We start from the raw sequence: 22,019 nt of genomic DNA on the forward strand, positions 1-22,019 counted from the left end.
GTGAACATGCAGCTCCACGCTGCCACCTTCTGGTCAAACAGCTGACACGACACGGCTGCGTTATCAAAAGCTTTTTATTCCAAGGCACACAATGTTCAAAAGAACTAGACAGACAGCAAAAATGGACTGCACGCATATCTGAGGCGCTATAGATGTCTTCACAAAAGAATTGCACAAAAAACATTAGATTGACGTAACTGCACCCAGCAAAATGTGGCTGCCACGGAGCACAGTGCATCGTGTGAGAGTGTAAGGACAAACCGGTGGATCCTTTCATCTTTTCAAAGAAACGGCACAGATTCTAACAAGAACATTAAAAAAAAAATCTATTGATTTTACAGGGTAAAACAAGGCATGTCAGTTATCTGCGATTTTCTAAAAGTGACGAGTGTGTACTCAATTTATTCCAATTTCAAAACGTGATTTGGTGAGAATCTTGTGAGTCATCTGTGTTTGCAGCTCAGTAACTTGTTGCACTGAAGGGTGTTTCTTTCATCAAGTGCGATGGCACGAATAGTTGAGGAACAGACTGATTCGCAACAGTAAAAGAAAGTCTTAGGAGCAGTAACACCGTCTTACTTATCACTATAAGCAGGACATGAATGCATGTAGAGTCCGGCCTTTTCGAAGCCAAACCCGTTTGCAGCAGGTAGATAAAGTCATTCAAGCACAGCGTCGTCCGTGTAACAACCACCGCTGAAACACAACAGTGAATAATGTTCACATTGATTGACAGACATATTGTGTCACTCCTCAAAGGTGCAGAAATCAAACCTTCTACTGACCTTTGCTCAAACTTAATGCACATTAAATCCAAGATAACTTGCGTACGGTGCTATCTTTGGAAGGTTGGACTTTGCAAAGGTGGCATTTCACTTGGCACTTGGGTAAAAATGCTTTTTACAACTCACCCAATTGTATTTTGCACAACAATCGACTTTGTCACCTGTTACAAGGCCGCTTAGATTGAGTTTTTATCTCAGAGTGTTCTCAGACATTATGGGAAACTGAAACTGAAAATTGGCATTTGGATTCAACAACAAATGTCCTTTTTTTTTTCCTTTTACACACCGCATTGGCAACTTTCAGTTTAACACATGGGATACAAAGTAAAATATAGATAAATAATGTCAATATAAATAGTTTGCAGTATAATTGTACAACAGGAAATCATTTTCCTTTTAAGAAAAACTGGTTAAAATAAAAATCTGTAGTGTCCACTCGACACTACCATTGTTTAAAAGTCTTTGGATTGATGAGGAAGATTGTAAAGGCAGCTGTTCGCAGTGGCACAGAGGACGAAAAGTCTGCTTCCTCGATGCGGACGCCTGCATCTTTTCATCTGAAAAGACTTCAGCGTGACGATAGGTTTGTCAAAGAGTGTTCCCAGAGGCGGTCGCCTCAACAAAGGACAGTCTGCAGCTGAAGTGCATGTGATCTGCTGCTTAAGCTAAAAGAAAGCAACAGACATAAGAATTCTTCAAGTAAAAAGTGCTGCCCAGAGGCACCTACAGTGAAAGAGTGGGCCGTTATTCAGCGTCACCCTTTCATTTCAGCCTGGTCCAGCCTTGAATAAAATGCAGTTACAGTTTCTGTCAGAATACAGAAGTCTTTGCTGGCTCCACAGATTCAGCAGAACTCCTCCTCGCACAGCGCCTCCCCCACCAGCAGTGAGTGTTTGTCGGGCTCACTGAGCACTAAGCTGTTGAGCGAGTGCTTGTCGGAGCGCAGGGAGTTGATCGACGCTCGGCTGTAGTTGACGATGCGATCGAGCAAGCTGAGTTTGGGGGAGGGACGACGCGTTTCACCCATGCCAATGTGAACGCTGACGTCAGACAGGCTGCCCTGTCGCCTGCTGTTACCAAGTCTGGCTTCTAGCTTCTCAGCGCTGGGCTTAGTGTAACTACTCAAGAGAAACAAGGAGAAAGTAGGGAAAGACAGAAAGGGATTAATACACTTGAGAGGAAAATGTGCACAGAAAGGGAACCCCAAAGCTTTAAATGTCTAATTACCATTTGAGGAGGAGAGAGGACAAAACCACAGACACGGACGACAGTGCCATCGCAGCAGAGCCCATCCAGGGCTGTAACACCAGGCCGATTGGCAAGAATACGCCTATAAAAACACCCAGTTCTTATTACTCCTGACTATTGTCAATGTGATCGTACAATATCAAAATAAACCTAAAGATATTTTGTGCAGCACTCACCAGCAGCAATAGGAATTCCCACCAGATTGTAGATGAGAGCAAAGATAAAGTTGACCCTGATCCTCTTGACGGTCTTTTTAGAGAGGTCAATGCTGCCGACTACATCCAGCAGGTCATTCTGCAAACAGACATTCAAGGTTATCTATAAGACTGCCACAAATAATACACTTGTATCCTTTCTCAATCCTAATGCATTGTGGGAACTGATCTTTCAAGAGGGCAATCTCAGCTCGTTTCCAGGTAACAGGCAGGAGGAGAAGATGAGGTGGCACAGCAGTGAGAAAAGCCTGAGTTTATGATGTAAAGTCCCTGCAGTAAGCCATTTTGGATGCTTTCCTGTTATGAAACAGAAAACTGAATCCACAAGAGGACAGCAAAATCAATATGTTACCCTGATTAACACCACATCAGCTGCCTCTATGGCCACATCTGTCCCAGTTCCTATGGCGATGCCCACGTCAGCCATGGCCAGAGCAGGCGAGTCGTTTACACCGTCGCCCACCATGGCAACTCTCTTTCCAGCCTGCTGCAGCTGTTCCACTTTGGCCACCTTATGGGATGGCAGCACCTCAGCGAACACCTTTCTGATGCCCACCTGGTGGCACACAACCAGAGACAGGAAGTCTCAGAAATACACAAAATATACTTGTAAAAGGATTTCCAAATATAGTCGGACAGTATTACACGTTTTGGTTTTCAAAAACTGTGAAAGTCAACAACAGTAAGGTGTCCTTACTGCACCGTGCTTTCATAGCAACATGAGTTATATCTTCTCAGCGGCCTCCTCTTATCACATTGTTCTTACCTGGGCAGCAATGGCCCGAGCTGTCTTGCTGTTGTCACCGGTCATCAGTACAACCTCCAGACCCATGCTGGTCAGTGTGTGGACCGCCAGCTCGGCTTCAGGTTTCACTGTGTCAGCGATGGCTATCATCGCACACAGCATGTCTGTGCACAAGAAGACATTTCTCATAGCAAGTGCATTACCTCAACATCGTTTTTCAAGAAGGACGTAGCTTAAGAGAGTAAATTGCACGCTGAACATTACTACTCACTGTCCACAGCTACTAAAACAGCGGTGCGTCCTCGGCGCTCGTGCTCTGTCATGGCCTCATCAACGTCTGGTTGGACCTGCAGGCAGTTCCTCCTCATCCATTCCCTATTGCCAATCAGGACGACATAGGTAGCTGTCTGCACCAAGTCTGCATCAAACAGACAAAAACAGAAGAAAAAAAAACAAAAACAAAGACTGAAACACAATGTCACTTGAACTGCATCAATGCGTTAGGGTTGCACTTTCCAACATACGTAGTGGCTGTGGGTCCATGATGAGTGGATGGGAGCTGGTGGACATCCGGGTGTCGCTGATCTGGACAAGGACGCTGTTGCGCTGGTTGTTGTCCTCACTGTCACTGTCCACCTGCTTTAGCAAAGTCTCCGTGTTGCTGACCTGACATCGGACGCCACAGCCCGGCACTGCCTGGAAGTCTGTGCACGTGCCAACAGACTCTGTGCCAAGCTCCTGCTCACAAATAAGACTTAGTATCAATGTGAAGAAGGAAAAAATAACAAATAAATTGAACCTGATGGAGACACCAACCTGTTTACAGTATTTGGTGATAGCTGCTCCCAGAGGGTGTTCACTGTTGTTTTCAGCTGTACCCACGATGGCCAACAGGCGGGAACGAGGCATCCTATTCCCCTCCACAACTATCTTAACTTGGACAACCTTCGGGGCACCATACGTGATGGTCCCGGTCTTGTCGAACACCACAGACTGGACCTGCGCATAATGGATAATACCGATTAAAAACAAAATACGGTTTTTAAAGGTTTAGCGGTCTCTAACGACAGTAGTATCTACTGTAATCTGTTTTGCAACATGCGACACCAGCATGATTGACAATGTGTTTCTAATGAGATCATTTTTGTCACATAATGGGTGTTAGAGTATCGTTACTACACACCTTATGTGCCATCTCAAGTGGCTCCCCGCCCTTTATCAAGATGCCATTTTGGGCTCCGACACCTGTGCCCACCATCACAGCTGTTGGGGTTGCTAAGCCAAGGGAACAGGGACAGGCGATGCATAACACTGTTATGGAGGCCTGGAAGGCGAAGCGAATCACTGCCTCGGCTCTGGAAATGCTTTTGTCATAACCCTGCAGGGAGGAAACGGAGATGTTAGCTGTTTTTTTCCAGCTGTCAACAGAAGAAAGAATGGTGGTTACAAAGCTGTGACATTGAGTTGTATGTACAGTAATATTAAAAGAACATTTTTGTCAGTCATCTCCTGCCATATTGAGGAACTTGAGCAAAAATAAGGTACCAACACTGAAAAGAACTCACAGGAAAGTACATTTCCACAAGAGAGAAGTCCAGAAACCCGATGACAATCCAGGCGATCAGCGTGAGGACGGATATGGCAACAATGAAGGGTACAAAGTAGCCACTGATCTTATCTGCATACTGCTGGATGGGAGCCTTTAAAGATAATATACAAATATTTAAACACTTAAAAGAGTTCTACTCTCAGAGCTGCAAATGCCGTGCAAATCTCAAACCACGCGAATCACCTTTGAAGTCTGAGCCTCCTCCACGAGTTTAACGATCTGAGACAGAGTGGTGTCCATGCCGACATGAGTGGCGCTGACGAGCAGAGAGCCGTTCTGGTTGATGGAGCCGGCGATCACCGAGCTCCCGGGCTTTTTCGTCACAGGCATGGCCTCACCTGGACTCACAAAGCAACAGCTGATCAGAAAAAGTGTTGAACAGCAGCTCAAATTACATCTACAGGCTACAGACAGCTTTGTCGATGTGGCTGCTGTGGAACCATGGTTTTTATGTCAAATCTACCTAACCACGCTTATGTTTAAGCTCAAAACTGTTTTATCAAATACTGGCCTCTGGTGCTTTTTATGTAATCATATTGTCGCCACTTGTACTGATATGAAGCAACAAATCAATACTTGGGGGATATCAATTCAACTAACCTGTGATAAGAGACTCATCAGCCATGGAATGTCCTTCGATTACTCTCCCATCGACGGGAAACTTCCCTCCAGGGACGACTTTCACCACGTCACCTCTCTGCACCAGCTCAACATCCACCTGCTCCTCACTGGAAAACAGACGGACAGTTACTCACCAACACTGTAGTACATTTTAAGAAAAGCCAGTTGGGATGAACATGAGACAAGAGACATGTTTCTACATCTTTCAATTTCATTGTTTTAAACGGTTTCAATAAACAAAGAGTACCTGAGAATAGAATTATCACTGCTGAGAGTGACCACTGTGGCCTCGGTAGCTTGTAATGACATCAGTTTGGACAAAGCCTCAGATGTTTTGCTCTGAAAAGAAGCCCACAGAACACGCTTTATACACACCGCTGAGGCGAAATGTGCGAGAAATCAGTCAGCTAATCAGTGAGCTAAACCTTGGCAATCTGTTCCAGCCAGCGTCCCAGCGAGATGAAGACAAAGAGCATCGGAGGCGTGTCAAAGAAAGTGATGGGGTTGACTTTAGCTTTCTCCACCATGGCCACCATCAGGACGACACACGAGTAGCTGAAGGCTATGGTGGTGGCTAACACTATCAGCACGTCCATGTTGGCAGACTTGTGTTTCAGTGCTTTGTAGGCTTGAACGTAAAAGTAGCGACCTCCGATAAACTGAGAAGAGGACAAACGACAAAAAAACAACAACATTTCAGGCGTATTACTTCTGTCTGAGCGAGTCCATTTTCCCCACTCTAAAATGTCCTACTTAAATATCTTGTTTCCTGGGAATGCAGTTAATCCGTTTATAATTTACCTGTACGGGCACACAGAAAACGAAGGAGAGGAGGTTCATGATGGAAAGGCCTGGAAGCAGCTGTCTCTCCAGGAACATGGTGGAGTGATAATGGTTGCGGTCCTCTAATGTGGAGTTGTGATGATGCGAAACACTCATCTGGTGGTCCATAATAATCATGTACATCATCATGCCCATCACAGGCACGCAGAAAAACAAGCTCACAAGGAAGGATTTCCTCCACCTTAGAGAGTAGAGACATGTGTGGGTTAGGGAGTGGAACGATTCATTTTGTGATCAAGTTTTAAGGTGCTTTAAGGAGTATGTAGCTGTTAATGCTGACTACAAAGCATTTAAAGCACTGCTTGCATATGACAGAACAAACCAGTCTATATTATATTGTTACCAGCATACCTTTATAGAGAGGATTATTGCTACCAGAGATTCTCTCCACTTGTGTCTTTCAGCCCCCACATTGTCAAATATAACTAAAATAGTCCATGCAGTGCTGAAGTCAAGAATAGGCAGCAGCTGCTGCCATAACAGGACTCATGCAGTAACGTATGCATGCATTACTACCATCCTACAAGGATTTTTAGCCTGTGCTGAAACACAAGAGGGTTTGTTTTTTTGCGTAGCTGAGTCATCATTTACATAAAAAGACATAAAAAGAAAAAGCTGCTCACTGTTTTATCTCCTTGCTGTGGTCCAGGTGACTGGCAGTGCGGTCTCGCTTCACTAAAGACGCTTCAAATCCCATGTTCTACAAAACACAAACTGCTGATCAATCCTCAGGCCCAGAACATTTAAAACTTAAACCGAATGCTTTCTCTGAAACCGAGTGTCACATGGTGTAAACAAGCAAAGAACAAATACAAAGTAAGTAAGCAAAGAAAAAAAAAAAAAAGATTACCTCAATCAGCTTGATGATGTCCCGCGGGCCTATAATTTCAGAATCATACTTAACGTGCGCTTTGTTAGTCGCCAAGGCAACAGAGGCATATATAATCCCCTTTTCTCTCATGAGGCTGGACTCGATTTTGTGAACACAAGAGGCACACGTCATCCCTCTGACCTGAAAGAAGGTGAAGAGGAGCAGTCAAGTAGCTAAAGAGACAAAAATACATACATGAGGGTATAAAGTGAAGAACAAGCAGGGTTTATTCCATCTGTGGAAAACGTTAAAGTAGGAATAAAGTTTAATTGTGGCTATCGGATCCACGAATAAAGTTTCCCAACTTGTATTAGAGCTTTTATTCGTGGCTTTTATTTTAGGCTTTAGTTGGGTGTCAAATTGCTGGCTTAAACTCTTTCTGCTAATCCAAAAGGCTGCAGGTACAGTTCTGACTGGTGGCTTCAGGAGAGATCCCGTTTGCCCCGTTTTGGCGTCTTTACAACGGCTACCTGTGAAATTTGGAATACAATTTAAAATCCTCCTTACCACAAGTAAAGCTCTTAATGGCTTTGCTCCATCTTACATTAAAGATATTTCAGCTCCCTACAACAGAACAAGGACTCTGGGCTCCGGTACTAAAGGCTTGCTTGTGGCAGGGTTGAAACGTGAGGTGGAGCTTTCGCTTTCAGGCTCCTCTCCTGTGGAACCAGCTGCGTTCTAAACGCCAACAGCCGCTCTCTTTTAAGCTTCAGACCAAGCTGAGCTTTTGTTTAATTCACTTATCTTTTGTGAACTGCTCCATAGGATCTTTTGGGGCACTCTATATTTGTATTGGACATTTTTTAGGATATTGCTTTATTGGCGTTTCGAATGGAAAAATTAAATGGCTTTTTCAGAGCGGTCCTTGATATTTTGGTTTTATTCCTTGCTTTTGCTCGTTTTTGCTCTGTAAAACATTCAGAGTTGCCTTTTCGTTGTGTGCAACATAAATAATGATTGACTGATTGTGTTGGCTGATAATACAATGAATTTTACTGTTTTGCAGGCAACTTGTTAACCTCAAACTGACTCACCACAAGTTCTAGATTTCCATCTGAGCCTTCATAGTTCTCCATGACCGAGGCGGTAAAACCCAGCTCTCTCACACATTCAGCTATCTTCAAAGGGTCGATGACTTCAGGGTTGTAACGGACCTCAGCTTTACTAGCCATTAGTGCCACCAGGACAGAGTAGATACCTGCAAAACGTTTGAGATTTTCTCTTTAGGATCCAGGGACACCAAACGGAAACAACCGAGTGAATATTAATAAATACAATTGTCATATAAACAGACCAGATTCATTCTTGAGGTTTCGCTCGATGTTTGACACACAGGAAGCACACGTCATCCCTCCGATCTGGATGTAACATTTAGAGTGTGTGTCTCCCGTGCGTCTCTCAGGTGTTTCGTTACGAGGGTTGCTGTCCAACTCCTTTCCTTGGACAAGTCCTGTACTTGAAGATCTCGACAGAATGGGATCTGGCACAGGCAGCAGAGAATTTGTCTCTGTTTATAAGAAAAAAAAAAGCCGTTATCTGCAAGTTGCTGCAATAATTCCAATTTACAGTCCAAGTAGGGGAGGCAACAAAGCTTTAAAATACCTGACAGGTTTCATTCTCTATCACAACACAATTTATCCACTTACCAGGTAGGAATGCATCAAAGCCCATATCCTCTATGGCCCCCCTCAGCTCCTCTGGTGTGGTCAGGAGGGGGTCATAATCAAACACCCCCTGGTGTTCAGACAGAGAAACCTTTGCTGACGTCACCCCCTTCCTTTGTGAGATCATGCCTTCAATGGACTGCACACAGGAGTCACATGTCATGCCTTCAATGTGAATATTAGCTACAGATGCCAGAGGCTGGGTAAAACAAAGCTGGGAAGCAGCAGGTTTGGCTTGGGTTGCTCGTGCACGGTGTGAGGGTGACACAGAAGGGGCGGGTAATGTGGATACAGGGCAGAGAGGGCTAGAGGAGCCCCACGGTTCGGTCTTAAAGTTTCCCGGAGGCAGCGCTTCAATGGCCTGCTGCAGTTGTGTTACTGTGATCTTTAGAGGATCATAGCAGATGGACGCCTTTTCCTTCTCCAGCAAGACCTCCACAGAGGAGACACCAGGCAGCAGAGAGATGTTGTCCTGAATATTAACCACACAGGAACGGCAGTGCATGCCTTTTACCCGAAGCATGACAGGCGTGGTGTCTATAAAGATTTCAGTCTCCTCGGACATCTCTGATGGCGAAGCAACTGTTGGTTTTTGAGAATCAACAAAGCGCTCGATGTCTCTGGGGGAAAGCTGCAGGGGGCGGGGCTTGGATTTGACAGAGGCGTTGAACCCTGCCACAGCAATCTGGTCAATGATGGTTTGGATAGTGATGAGGTAAGGCAGATAGACGATTGTCGCTTCTTGAGACTCTAAAACAACTGTGGAGGGGAAAAAAATACGGTTAAAACAGCAAAAAAAAAAAAAAAGCACACATTTAACAACAATAAGAAGAGTTACTGCAAAGATAGAGATGTTTGGAATCAATAAGGCAAAAAAAAAAAACACCTTAAAATCAAACAAGATTCTACAAATAATTAGCTTTTTCCTGTAAAAGAGGACAGAGTGAATCAGGGCAGCAACTCGCTGGCACATCTTCTCAGAGAAATGCAGGCTGCTCATGTCAGTAACATTTCTTTCAAATTAAATGTCCAGTTAACAAACATGAGCCTCTTTTATAGCTGTGATCAACCCAAGCATAAAGGGCTGTTCAAAGTGGCCAAAACCTGCATTCAAATATTACTAAAAATCCCACTGGTTTCAACTATTCAAACACATGTTGTTGCACATTACGTTCACAAGGGGGCACATGAATACAATAAGACATTAACCACCTGCTTCACTCTATTTATATCGAGAGAAACATGTGTTTTAAAACATCTACACACTGTAATTTGGACACCAGGCTGGGTGCATATTTTCAACATGTGGCGTTTCTGGTCCTACATTCATCTGACCGTAGCTTTTACCGTTTGCATTTGATTTAGCCTCAAGGCTCCACAATTTTGACATCAAATGACCAGAATCAAGTATCGCTAAGGGCTTGGAAAACAAATTTGCTTTAGCCATCCAAGATGGGTTATAAACTCCCTTTCATCATTATTATTTGTCTGTTATTGAATCATTTGCTCATTTCTGGCTCAGCTTTCAACCCAAGAGGTCGACAGCCACAATCAAACTTATCAATCTTATTCGCTGCTTTCGACCATCTGATCAAATTAAGAATATTTGTTGAGGAAGCTGTACACGCAAAAGCTTTTCTTCAAATTATTTTTAAACTAAGGAACTTATTAATAGACTGCGTCATGATGATTTGTGCGAGTCAATCTGAGTGAGTGTATCTAGAATACGCCACACTGGGCTTGTCACGCATACTGCTTCTTCAAACACAATGACACGTCTGCACTCAGCAAACATAATCCTATCTGTCTACATGTCACTCCCTCCAACAATACCAGTGAAAGGATTTCATGAGTCACAGCTAAATCCCACTTTTTAGTCTCTCAGGGGTGAACCTGCAGAGCCTGGGTGATGCACAAGGACACGGCAGTGAACAGTAAGACGTGTAGTGCAGCAGGTGTGTCACAGCATCTCTTGTTGCTGAGACACTGCAGATATATTCGACTGCAAACTTGCAAACAGGTCAAGCACATCACCTTTGATCTTTTCGACTCCTTTCAGTTTTCCGATCTTTCCTTCAATGGTGGTTGTGCAAGAGTGACAGGTCATTCCTTCAATGCATAACTTCAGAAGTGCTACTCCGCCTCCCGCTGTGTCAGGTGGAGACAGATTTAGGCCTTTTTGCGTTGGGCTGCTGGGTGTCTGGATCTCCAAAGGCGCAGCACTTGCTACTACCTCGCTTAACTGCTGTGTAGAAGTCAGGGAGGGAACAAAAGTGACGGTGAGGCCCATATGTGGCAGGTTCTCTCGGACGTCCAGCACTCCCTGAATTTGTGACAGCTTCTTCAAAGCTTCCTGTTGGGCTGCAGGTGTCAGGCCTGAGGTGAGGATCAGCTGGGTTTCTGTAGCTACTGGTGTGGCCGTGCTGCCCTCTGGCACACTCGATTCAAAGCCCATGTCCTCGATGGCCTCCGACAACGACTCTGGGCTCTGTTGGCTGTGGTCAAATATGACAGTGGCACTACTCAGCTCCAAGGACACCTGCAAAATAAAAGTCAAGGGTAAAAGGTTAGAAAAGACCATGCGAATATCTATCGAAAATAAATCAGTTAAAGACAAAAATATTTACATTTACGACTGAGCCTTTGATTATTCCAATAATTGGGCAAACGGATCCATTTAACAAGGATGCCACAGGTAGCTTTCCAGTTTCATTGACAACATTAAGCCCTAAATGCTGGGTTGTGCGACTTTGGTGAGGATTCATATGGTTTATACATAAACATAGTTATTAAAGTGACTTATACTGACGTTAGCTCAAAGATTCCTTTAACCGTACGTGATCATCATACTCTAATCTATAAGCATTTTACGGCCCAATTCTGAACAATGTACCTTAAAGACATAAAACGGGTAAACGGAGTTCATGGCCTTGTTAAGCTTACAGCGTGTTCTGTCAGCATGCTGACCCTCAGCTCTCCTTCTTGAGCAAGAAAGAAACATGTGACATGCTCAAAGGATCACCTGACTTTGCCACGAGTAAAATAAAAAAAAACACAATGGAGAAGTGGAGCAGTGAGAAAGTTTGAAGCTGCATGTAGGACTAACCTTTTTTTTCTTCTTCTACAAGCAAGAGGGAAACGAACGAGACATTGAGGGTTATACCAAGAGAAAAGGAAGGAATCAATTCACTCTTCTCAGATCATTTCTGGACAGATTGACAAAATGATCCAGGCACTAAATTCTCTTAAGACATAACAATTTCCTATGGACGGAGGGTACATATCGACCTGCTGTGGCAGTCTTGCAAAGGGCAGAGCACTATCTGGAGCAAACTATTAGATTATCTTCCCATTTAACCTCAGCCTGAGGGGTAAACACACAATAACCAAAACAGCAGGCCACCACTGTTGCAATTACGCCGTTTCTCATGGATACGTTGATGTAACTAAGTAGTAAATTCGAAGAGCTGGACCTGGGGGAGTAAGACAACAGGATCAATCAAACTCTACAATAGACTAGAAGGTTTCGTTAATAAAAAAAAGTGTGTCTATAAAGTGTGTACAGAGTGTGTGTGTTTTTTTTTTTGTTACAACATAAATGATAGTCAATTCAGATCCTCTTCTTAAAGTGGAAGTGCGACAGAAAAAATGTCAAAAATGCCACGTCATCAAATTAAGAGCCTTAAAATGGACCAAACTAACAGGATGACACAAGGCGTACAAAGTACATGTTAGACAGCGTTTACCTTTATATGCATCACTCCTTGAAGAGAGCCAATCCGCTGTTCTATGGACTGGACACAAGAGCCACAAGTCATACCCTCCACTGTGAGGGAGACTGAACACGGGCTGACTTTCTGTGTCATGACTGCTTAGCCTAAAAGCACAAAAGGACAACATTTATGTAGCTTTAAAACTGGAACAGGGAGAGGATGAGAAAAGAATACACACAGCACTATGCATTTTAACGGAAAGAAGAACAGATGGTCAAATATCATCCGATCATGGGTCCACTTTGCTGTCAAATTTAGTAATAAAGCATGCATTAGTCTGGGACCCGCGACTGCTCAACTTTGTAGCGAAAAAACTACTGAAAACAGCACATCTTAGTGTTTTCAAAAAGATTAACCAAGTCTCTACTGACATTTCGATAGTAAGGCTTAAATATCAAGAATCACATACTAACCCTATATAAGCAATAAAAGAATAAATCTTAGCTTTAACTGCTATGTCCACTTAACGCACATTCTCTGGACAGGAAACTGTAAAGGAAACAACTCTTCTTTGTCCAACATGTACAGTAAAATATGCAAAAACCACCACAGGAGGTTGTCATTTCTCTATTTCCTTGGTTTTATGGATTAATTGTGGCTATCGGATCCACAAATTTAAGATAAAACCTCAAAAACAGTCTCTCTCTCCCTCCATTGTAGCAATGCACCGGCATATGATGAACCAAAAAGGAGTTACTTAAGGAGACATGGCTGGGTGCCACTCAGCTGTCACTTTGCTATGAAGATCATTGTTATCTGAAACATGGTGACTGAGTCTCTCTTTTGTTTTCAAACTTACACAGGGCCCTCTGAAATTCACACACTGATCACTCTATGGTCAAATAAACCTTCAATCTGAGACGAGTTTACATCGAAAGAGACTGACATGAAAGAAGGGTGTCAACATTGGAAACATCGAATAACATAGAACATGACAGAAGGCTGAGGAAGAGCAAGTTAACATAGTTTCCAGAGTAAGTCAGTCACCCAACAACATCTATGTTCAGCCAAAGTTCCTCAAAGTCTTGACAACAGCTTGGCGAATTTTGCTTAACTGGGTGAATACGTGCCTCCCACTTCACACTTATTCAATACATCCGATGTCAGTGTAACGATGAATAAATTAATCTGGCTGCAGTGTTTTCTGTGTATGTTAGCTGCCACCTGTCTGTTAAAAAACTAAATAAAAAATAAATTAAAAAAATCCTCCCCCCGCAGAATTCAGGTTAAGTAAAAAGGGCTTTCTGTGACATCTTTCGTTATTTTCACAGTTTAAAATCCAGTCTGTTAAACACATCTGGCGTTCACGTTTACATTTAAAAAACGGATAAACTCTTACCTCCACTGGTGAAACTGAAGCAACTTGTTAGCTACAGGCTATCGACGTTGACTGTCAGGCTGCGTGGCTGAATTAGGCTAGCATGCTAGATTGCATCTTCTTTTCATCCCACATTACGGTTCATCAAGTGGACGAGCAGTGGCATTGTGCTGGGAGGGTGGAACAGCTGGGAGCGATGAATTACGAAATTTCTACCAAGAGCGTTTTAAAAAACTGATGTTTTCATTTCTTTTTCAGAAACCGACGTGACTGGCGACAGCAAACTGGTGCGTCAGCGACGAGGGGCGGAGCTCTGCGAGAGAACTCAATTGGCACTATGGGTAAAATTCTTGTCCTACAGAGTCTTTAAGGTTGTATTACGTTCATGTGATGTACAGTTACAACAGTAACCAAAGCGTACACGGACGATTTTAGACATAATTAAATTAGTCTAGAGAAGATATGTAGATTTTGCAGAGTTGTAGATTTGGAAAATCGTTTGTCAAATGCACAACTTGAGAAATTGGGACAGCCTGTAAGACTAAGCTCAGGATTTAAAACACAAATTCAATTATTCGTTTCTTAAGCGCCCCTCGTCTCTTTTGACTTTGTCTCATTGTTTTGCCCCTTAGCCTGAGGTCTCTCTCGCCATCCTTACCCCTGTAGAAAAAAGCTAGGTGTAATAGTTTGTCCTTGAAATGTAATACATAATCACCACGACGCAAAATAGTTCTTCCGAACCTCACACTATGTCCATCTTTAAAGTATTCTCAAAGTATCCTTTTCACATTTCAAATCAAAATAGCGCAGAGATATTGCTACCTGTCCTGGTTTAGTGCGTAGCCTATAGCTTTAAATTTGAAGACAACTGTTCACGATCACGCCACTTTTAGGAAAAGTTAAGTGACCGACAGAGGAGATATACCACTACAATCTGCAAACTCAGTTTTTTTTTTTATTGTTTTAGGGCTACACTTATAGTGTTTTCATATTTACACTTGTCCCCTGACAGCTCTTTGCCATTCTCAGTATAGTCAAGGGTTCCTTTTGCAATGTAGGTCCGTTATTCACCACAGAATATCACTTTCATCCCATCATTCACAGTCCATGACTGCTTCTCTTAAACCCACTGTAACATTGTTGTGATGGTTTACGTTTGGTTTTTCTGTATGTAAATCCTTCTGCTGGTTTAGTTTATTCATCAATTACCACAATTACATTAATTTTTTAAAGTATGTTTCAATGATTTGTTCAGCAGCTGGACAAAATCACTTTGTGTCATACCTGTGATTTCCTTTTCTTCTAAATTAAGCCGCTGAAAGAAAAATTGCTGAGTCTGTATTTATTAGCCACGGGTTGTAGAATGGTTGACTGGTTCACTGGTCTGAGAGACGCAGATGTACCTGAGTTTTTTCTCCTCCTCATGTGCTTCAGCTGATTGTCTACATAAACACACGTATCGAAACACGAAAAATACACGATGACAGATTCACGAAATAAAATAATAATTATTATCATTATTATAACAACAATAAAAAGAGAATAAAGAAAACGGACAAAGTGTCAAACCAGGAGGGCAAGATGAGGTGTTTGTTGTAAAAAGTACTATTAACATGTCGAAGTCAAACACAAAACCTGAACACAGAGGTGAGAAAGAAGGAAGGCTTCCATGATGGATTGGGATTAATGATGAGAGAGTTGAAGCAACACATCCAGTCTGTTTTGAACATCAAAACCATTCAGCTGAGTTGTTTATCAGGGGTCTTCCAGTACGGTGTGCAGCATTCACCAGACATCTATCCACAAAACCACTGGTACTCATGATTAAATGGAGAGTGGAGAGTAATCCTTTATAGCTAAAAAAATCTTTCACAGGAGTATTAGACCTACCGGTTCCATCTACTTTCATTATAACTCTTAGTTGTGTAAACTCATTGTACTCAGGATATCAAATGGAGCCAGTTTCTCAGAGCCGTCTGTAATCTGACAGCACAATGATTATTTGCATGCTATGCCAGGCTTTTAATTAAAGAATGTAACATGAATTATGTTCATGCGCGCATAAAGAGTCATAATTAATGCGAATGGTGAATTTGTTGATCAAGCTCACTCTTTCACACCCGTGCACACACACGTTGACACACTGACCTACTTTCTCAGTGGGCTACGTGCGCACAAAACCATCTTGTGCTCACTGTCCAGAGCTCAGGACAGTAATCGTAGAACATATTGACCACACACTGCTGTCGAAGAGGGCGTAATGCTCCTTTATACGAGCAAGTGTCCCCCCTAATGACGTAGATCGTATAATCTGCTCCTCTACAGGTATGATGGTGGTGCGACATGCAGCTGAGCAGATCCATGCTTTTCTGCGCTCACGTGTACTGGCTGCGCCCGTCAAGCTGTTGCTTACGCGAAGAGAGCTTATTATGGGAGCTGCTCCTGCTGTCAGCAGCAACCAGCATTTCTCTAGTCTTCTCCGGCCATGGCTCCAAGGGAACGCTGTCTGTTCACCCCGCGGGGCACACGCACCGTAGGGACGTTTCGTTTTTAATCCAGTTTCTTGTAAGTAATGCCGATTTCAATGGCTTTTTTGGGGCTTTGCTTCAGTTTGTGTTCGGATTTCAGTATGTGTAGGTGAGAGAAATAAGATGTGGGGTTTTGCTGTGGCGTGGCCAGCTGTGGAAGCAACCACAAGTGGTGTTCGTCTTTTTTAGATCAACGCAGTTTGTCCTTTATAATATGCTATTTACACTAATATGATAACAATTGCAGTTTTACTAAATGTAATCAGAGCAATCAAGTGCCAGAACTGCTGGTAGAACAAGAACAAGATTTCAATATAAGCTGTCTGTTTAATATTTCTACACATGCTCTAAAAGGGATGCAAAAAGTTATTTCCAGGCTCAACCCTCATGTCAACATGTGAGCAGACTTTACATGCTCACTGTTCACTGTTTGATGGTGTAATTGGAGGAGCCTCAGAGCAGATTTTATCTGTGAGAAGTAAGTGAAGACCATAAAATGATACTCGCAGATGGTTCTTAGATATCAGCTCACATGCAGCACTCACATGCTGTGGAAAAATAAGAGCTCTTATTAACCGGTTGAGTTGATGTAGAGTAATGTCTAGACTTTTTAGACCACACCTGTAGATTATAGTGCATGCAGGAACTGAGTGAATGTTTGATTATGCACAAGGTTTTAGTGTATTTACAACACCATCAAGTGTTTTGCCAGGTTTACCATCACTGTATTCTGTTGTACAGCATTTATGAGATCCTTGAGTATGAGATAATCGGCTCATATTTAGAATCTTTGAATTGTGCTGTTCTGCTCACTGTCATGTTGTACCAGGACACATAATTTAACTCATACATGAACTTTATTTGCCATTACTGCTGTGACTGTTTAAAACATCTGCTGTCAGATAATGCAGACATTATTCAGGTGTAAAGTCAACTAACACACTACTTGAATTAATGAAATCTCTTCAAAAATTAGTTTTTTTTGTGCAGTACAGATTTTAAATTAGTTTAACTGAATTGGATTGAATTGATTTATCTAATTGCATTGAATAATACTTGAATAATTTCCAATGGGAAATTATTCAAGTATTATTTGCAGCATGATGAAATGATTTGGGAAAAAGTGGGGGAAAAAAAGCCCAAAGTAAACTCTGAGGGGATTTAAATAGATGGATTTAGATGTATATGTATAGATGTGTAATGTATGTGTCTGCATGGCTGCTATTATTTGGGCTGCTTGCAGTCAGCTGCAGAATGACCCGGTGGACACGGGTGTCACCACACCTTTTTTTTTTACCGGGGCAAGTCGTCCAATAAAATCTCACATAGGAATCCTGGCAAGCTTGCATAATTTGAAATGTAGCAAAGGGGAAGATTAGTTTTTCCTGATCCCTCGAAAACCCACTTGCGAATTGTAGTGATCTTTCCTGATCTGCTGAACGATGCAGTGTGCATGCTACTTTTAGATAAAACGCCCTCGAAAGTTCTTTTCATATTTTTCCTTATGTACAGGCAAAGCAGCTCACTCAAAGACAACAACAATGTTCTCCCACAAACAAATGTTGTCCCACAACCCTCAGATCCGAGTAGGTCTGCACACGGTCTCTGTCATGGGAGTATTTAAATAATGAAGCAACGATGACTGCAGCATATTCTGATGCCTCAGGTCCTCAGCGTAGTGAGATAGTATCTGCACACGTGCAAACATATAAAATGTCTTATTATCAGGTTTAGTACTGGCACTATCTTGCACGCATCTGTCATTTCCTTGTAAACAATTGATATGACAGGTCATATTGTGATATCACAAGATCAAAACTCAGCTTCCCCTTCCATCTGCATATCAGTACAGTAGAGGTTCAAAACATCTTCACCCTCGAATGAACAGTTTGTTTACAGCCACCACCTCAAAGTGAGTTTCTGTTCTGCTGAAATGCAGAGATTGAAGCATGCTATAATAAAGTGTTGCAGTGTTCTTCTTCTTTTTTTTTTTTTTAAACAATTTCTTATTCTCATTTCCCCACAGTGGCTGCCTGCAGAATGAAACGAGAAAGGCCGAGTATCAGATCAAAGTGCCACACCTTCCCCTCCCACGAAGAACCACTTAAGAGGCAGAAGTGGATGACGACCAGTTCCGCTTCGTTTCCAGCACAGGACTGGGGGAACCTCCCCCACTACGTCGTCCTGCAGATCTTCCAACATCTGTCACTGGTTGACCGGGCCAGAGCGTCGTCTGTGTGCCGGAGCTGGAACGACGTGTTTCACACTCCCGACCTGTGGAGGAGGTTTGAGTTTGAACTCAATCAGCCGGCCACTTCTTACCTGCGCTCCACTCACCCTGACCTCATTCAGCAGATTATCAAGAAGCACGCCCAACACCTGCAGTATGTTAGCTTCAAAGTAAGAGTCTTCCTGCCCATTTCTTTCCTTCTTTTACCTCCTCTGGCCCCCTCCTCTTTTGCAATCATTCCCATAACATAACTTGCCCAAAAACAAAATGTGCCCTCTTTAATCCAAACCATCTGCTCGAGCATGACACATCAGCTATCTTGGCACAAGCAGGTTTAATAGGCTGAGATGATTTTTGCACCTCAGTCGTTCCATTCCTTAATTTTATGCATGTTTATCTTTTACCTAAATGGTGAATCACTGCTGGTGAAACAGGTGGACAGCTGCACAGAATCTGCAGAAGCGGCCTGTGACATTCTCTCCCAGCTGGTGAACTGTACCATTAAAACCCTGGGGCTGATTTCTACAGCACGACCCAGCTTCATGGATGTCTCTCAGGTAAGCCTGTGTTTCATACATAATGCATGCTGTTTAAATATCAAGCTAAAGATTGCAGCTTATGTCTTATGTAAACTGATTTTTGCTCAACTCCTTGAATAAAATAGCAGCTAGAAGAAAAGAATTCCTGGTTTAACTACCGTTTTCTCCTCCTCAGGCACACTTTGTGTCTGCACTGACAGTGGTGTTTGTGAACTCCAAGTCCCTGTCCTCTATCAAGATTGATGACACCCCAGTGGATGATCCATCCCTGAAGGTGCTGGTGGCCAACAATAGTGACACTCTTAAGTTGCTGAAGATGAGCAGCTGTCCTCATGTCTCCCCAGCAGGTCAGAGCTTATGAAAAAACATTTAATTTTGTTGTTATTTACAAACTGTTTGAGGGTGATTGGGAATGAAAGGAGAGGGGAAATAAAGAGGGAAGTCCATCCCAGAGTGGTATAGATTGTTATTTGTAAAATTTAGACGTTCTTCTCTTTCTTTCTTCAGGTATCTTGTGTGTTGCAGACCAGTGCCATGGCCTCAGAGAGCTGGCATTGAACTACCATATCCTCAGCGATGAGCTCCTACTTGCCCTTTCCTCTGAAAAACATGTCCACTTGGAACACCTGCGCATCGATGTGGTGAGCAAAACCCCCGGCCAGACTCACTTTCACACCATCAAGAGGAGCAGCTGGGATGCTTTGGTCCGACACTCCCCCAAGGTGAACATCGTCATGTACTTCTTCCTCTACGAGGAGGAGTTTGAGCCCTTCTTTTGGGAGGAGACCCCGGTCACTCACTTGTACTTTGGTCGGGCAGTTAGTAAAGAGATAATGGGGCGCATCGGACTGAACTGCCCTCGGTTGGTGGAGCTGGTGGTGTGCGCCAATGGCCTCGAGCCCCTGGACGAAGAGCTGATCCTCATCGCAGAGCGCTGCAAAAGCCTGACGGCCATCGGGCTGGGCGAGTGCGAAGTGACCTGCAGTGGGTTTTTGGAGTTTGTGAAAATGTGCGGGGGCAGGTTGACGCAGCTGTCAGTCATGGAGGAGGTGTTGATCCCAGACAGCAGCTACAACATGGAGCAGATTCACAGCGAGGTGTCAAAGCACCTGGGACGCATGTGGTTCCCTGATATGATGCCCACCTGGTAGACTGACACGAACTCAGAGTGGAGAGCACTTAATAAGAATGAGCACTATATAAGAGTAAGACCTGTTTTTAACAGTTATACATTTTGTTGTTTAACTGAGACTTTGGTCAGTAACTGTTCTTGGTCAGCTTAGTGGAAAGTGGCTGATTTCTGAAGCTGTGGTATGTACTTCTACTTTGAGTGAATTTGTTGTTATTTGAAAATGCTTTGCCTCATTTAAAGTAGACAGATTGTTTTCTGTCAGTCGCGTTCTGTCTACGCACTGATATTGTAAGGTAAAATTTAGCATTTAAAGGGTTCTTTCAGTCTGCGATTGATGGTCCAGATTTATAATCATTGCAAGCTTTCAGCCACTAGCCATGGAGAATGGGGGTCTGCCATCTCCTGGCTGTTGATGTTAAATGCATCTCACTTCATCAAATATTGCTCTTGATTTTAGTTTTAGATTTCCTCTGTTTGAGTCTCTGGTTAAGTTAGTGATTTCCCCAGCATAGGTAGCACCTGCACTCCAGCTGAGAGAGCTAACCCTGGATTTATCAATAGAGATCATGTGTTTGTGGCTGAGCTGGAACAGGAGGCACGCCTTCAAGTGAAACACAATGGATCCTTTGTGTTCTTTGTGTCTGTTTGTTTTTGTTTCTGCGGGGACTTTCATGTTTCATCCTGAACTGCAGCATATTTTCATTATGCATTCGGTTGCTGAAACATCAGTTAAAGTCAGGGACTTTGTTTAAAGGCTTTAAATGAAATGATAATGTTTTGGAGTCAGCCTAAAACATCTACAAATGTTTTTGCCGTGACTTGCTCCACTTCTTTTTAAGTTCCAAACCGGACTCACTGGTTTTGTTTTCTCACACCAGATGTCACTTTCTTTTTTCCATTTTTCCATTTGATTTAGCTGTTAACGTTGTGATCTGTGCTTGAAGCTGGTGTGAATCTCACATTGCTGTACTGAAATATCTCAGTGTGAAATTCTTCTTGCGATATGATTGCCATCACCTACACAAAGTCATATCGAAGCCCTGTTGGAAGAGTTTTGTTTTTCATGAGACTTTAGATTAAGTTTTTTTCTTAATATAGCTTTTTACATCTCTGCTGTATTAGAGCTGTCAAAGCGGCTGTTTGTGTAAGGGAGCTTTGTGCTGCACAGCAGATATTGTGATGTTTTCTTTGTTTACCATGTGGTAAAATTACCCTTACAGGCCTACAGCATCCAGTGCCACACTTTATCATATGAGACATTTATACGGCTGTGAAGATTTGTTTTAATTTGTTAATTCAAAGTAAATTGTGACAAGTTCATGTTTTTTCCATGTAAGTTCAGCAGTAATGGGCGAGCTCAGATGTGCTTCTTTGAAACTATTGTTTCCATTACTTATGCTGAATTTAATGATCAATAAAAACGTTTTTACGTGTCTTTAATGTCTATAATGCAATCAAGCCAGACCCAAAGTGTCTGAATGTCTGTTTTCCTGACTTTGTCCTTGTGACCTTTCTGCAGCTCTTTATTTTCAGCTCTAGAGGGCAGCAATGATCCAGATGCAGGGAGTGGGTCCTTATATAAGCCGAGCTGCTACTGTATAATGAAGTATGCCCGTGATAACTCAGCCCTTTTCACATGTGGATTCACTTGTGCACACCCCATTTCCATAAAAAATCATCAGACTTTGCGGCTTAGAAACCTTTTCTTATGATTTTCTTTTGAGTTGAGCTTTTTTGCTTGTTTGATGTTGATGCTCCATCAACACACACAAACTTGTGAAATGAAAAAAATGGATTTCCATATTTTTCAATGGACATTTTTTAACAGCTTTACATTGTACACGCAAAACTACTCGCAGACGAGCAAACTGAATTGGAAATCTGTAAACCACACAGGA

At 42.8% G+C, this 22,019-nt stretch overlaps 2 protein-coding genes across 2 annotated transcripts; one reads left to right on the plus strand and one right to left on the minus strand.

Moving 5' to 3' along the window:
- Positions 1 to 56: 56 nt before the first annotated feature.
- atp7a (ATPase copper transporting alpha) lies at positions 57 to 14,001 on the minus strand. The gene is made up of 23 exons (XM_072395880.1): positions 13,714 to 14,001; positions 12,348 to 12,478; positions 10,636 to 11,140; positions 8,584 to 9,360; positions 8,232 to 8,444; positions 7,972 to 8,135; positions 6,917 to 7,078; positions 6,690 to 6,766; positions 6,025 to 6,247; positions 5,649 to 5,882; positions 5,471 to 5,562; positions 5,203 to 5,330; positions 4,786 to 4,940; positions 4,559 to 4,693; positions 4,177 to 4,371; positions 3,810 to 3,992; positions 3,518 to 3,731; positions 3,265 to 3,411; positions 3,015 to 3,157; positions 2,601 to 2,804; positions 2,210 to 2,327; positions 2,013 to 2,115; positions 57 to 1,903 (listed from the first exon to the last, which is right to left on the minus strand). Exons 2-23 carry the CDS (start codon positions 12,465 to 12,467, stop codon positions 1,630 to 1,632), a joined length of 4,566 nt encoding a protein of 1,521 aa, XP_072251981.1. The 5' UTR covers positions 12,468 to 12,478; positions 13,714 to 14,001; the 3' UTR covers positions 57 to 1,629.
- A 2,024-nt stretch (positions 14,002 to 16,025) lies between these two features.
- On the plus strand, positions 16,026 to 21,941 carry fbxl3l (F-box and leucine-rich repeat protein 3, like). The gene is made up of 5 exons (XM_072395883.1): positions 16,026 to 16,257; positions 18,247 to 18,620; positions 18,885 to 19,007; positions 19,165 to 19,336; positions 19,497 to 21,941. The coding sequence occupies exons 2-5, from the start codon at positions 18,261 to 18,263 to the stop codon at positions 20,138 to 20,140; spliced, it is 1,299 nt and encodes a 432-aa protein (XP_072251984.1). The 5' UTR covers positions 16,026 to 16,257; positions 18,247 to 18,260; the 3' UTR covers positions 20,141 to 21,941.
- Positions 21,942 to 22,019: the final 78 nt, after the last annotated feature.

Source organism: Leuresthes tenuis, unplaced genomic scaffold, assembly GCF_036924035.1.
Source record: "Leuresthes tenuis unplaced genomic scaffold, fLeuTen1.0.hap1 SCAF_11, whole genome shotgun sequence".
In the NCBI taxonomy this organism is placed as follows: domain Eukaryota; kingdom Metazoa; phylum Chordata; class Actinopteri; order Atheriniformes; family Atherinopsidae; genus Leuresthes; species Leuresthes tenuis.

Coding starts and splice junctions, on each gene's coding strand:
- atp7a (XM_072395880.1), bottom strand. CDS start 12,467: ATGACACAGAAAGTCAGCCCGTGTTCAGTCTCCCTCACAGTGGAGGGT. Junction 9,361..10,635: donor AGGAGTCGAAAAGATCAAAG/GTGATGTGCTTG, acceptor TCCCCTCCACAG/TTGTTTTAGAGTCTCAAGAA. Junction 2,116..2,209: donor GGGAATTCCTATTGCTGCTG/GTGAGTGCTGCA, acceptor GTGTTTTTATAG/GCGTATTCTTGCCAATCGGC.
- fbxl3l (XM_072395883.1), top strand. CDS start 18,261: ATGAAACGAGAAAGGCCGAGTATCAGATCAAAGTGCCACACCTTCCCC. Junction 18,621..18,884: donor TGCAGTATGTTAGCTTCAAA/GTAAGAGTCTTC, acceptor CTGGTGAAACAG/GTGGACAGCTGCACAGAATC. Junction 19,337..19,496: donor TCCTCATGTCTCCCCAGCAG/GTCAGAGCTTAT, acceptor TTCTTTCTTCAG/GTATCTTGTGTGTTGCAGAC.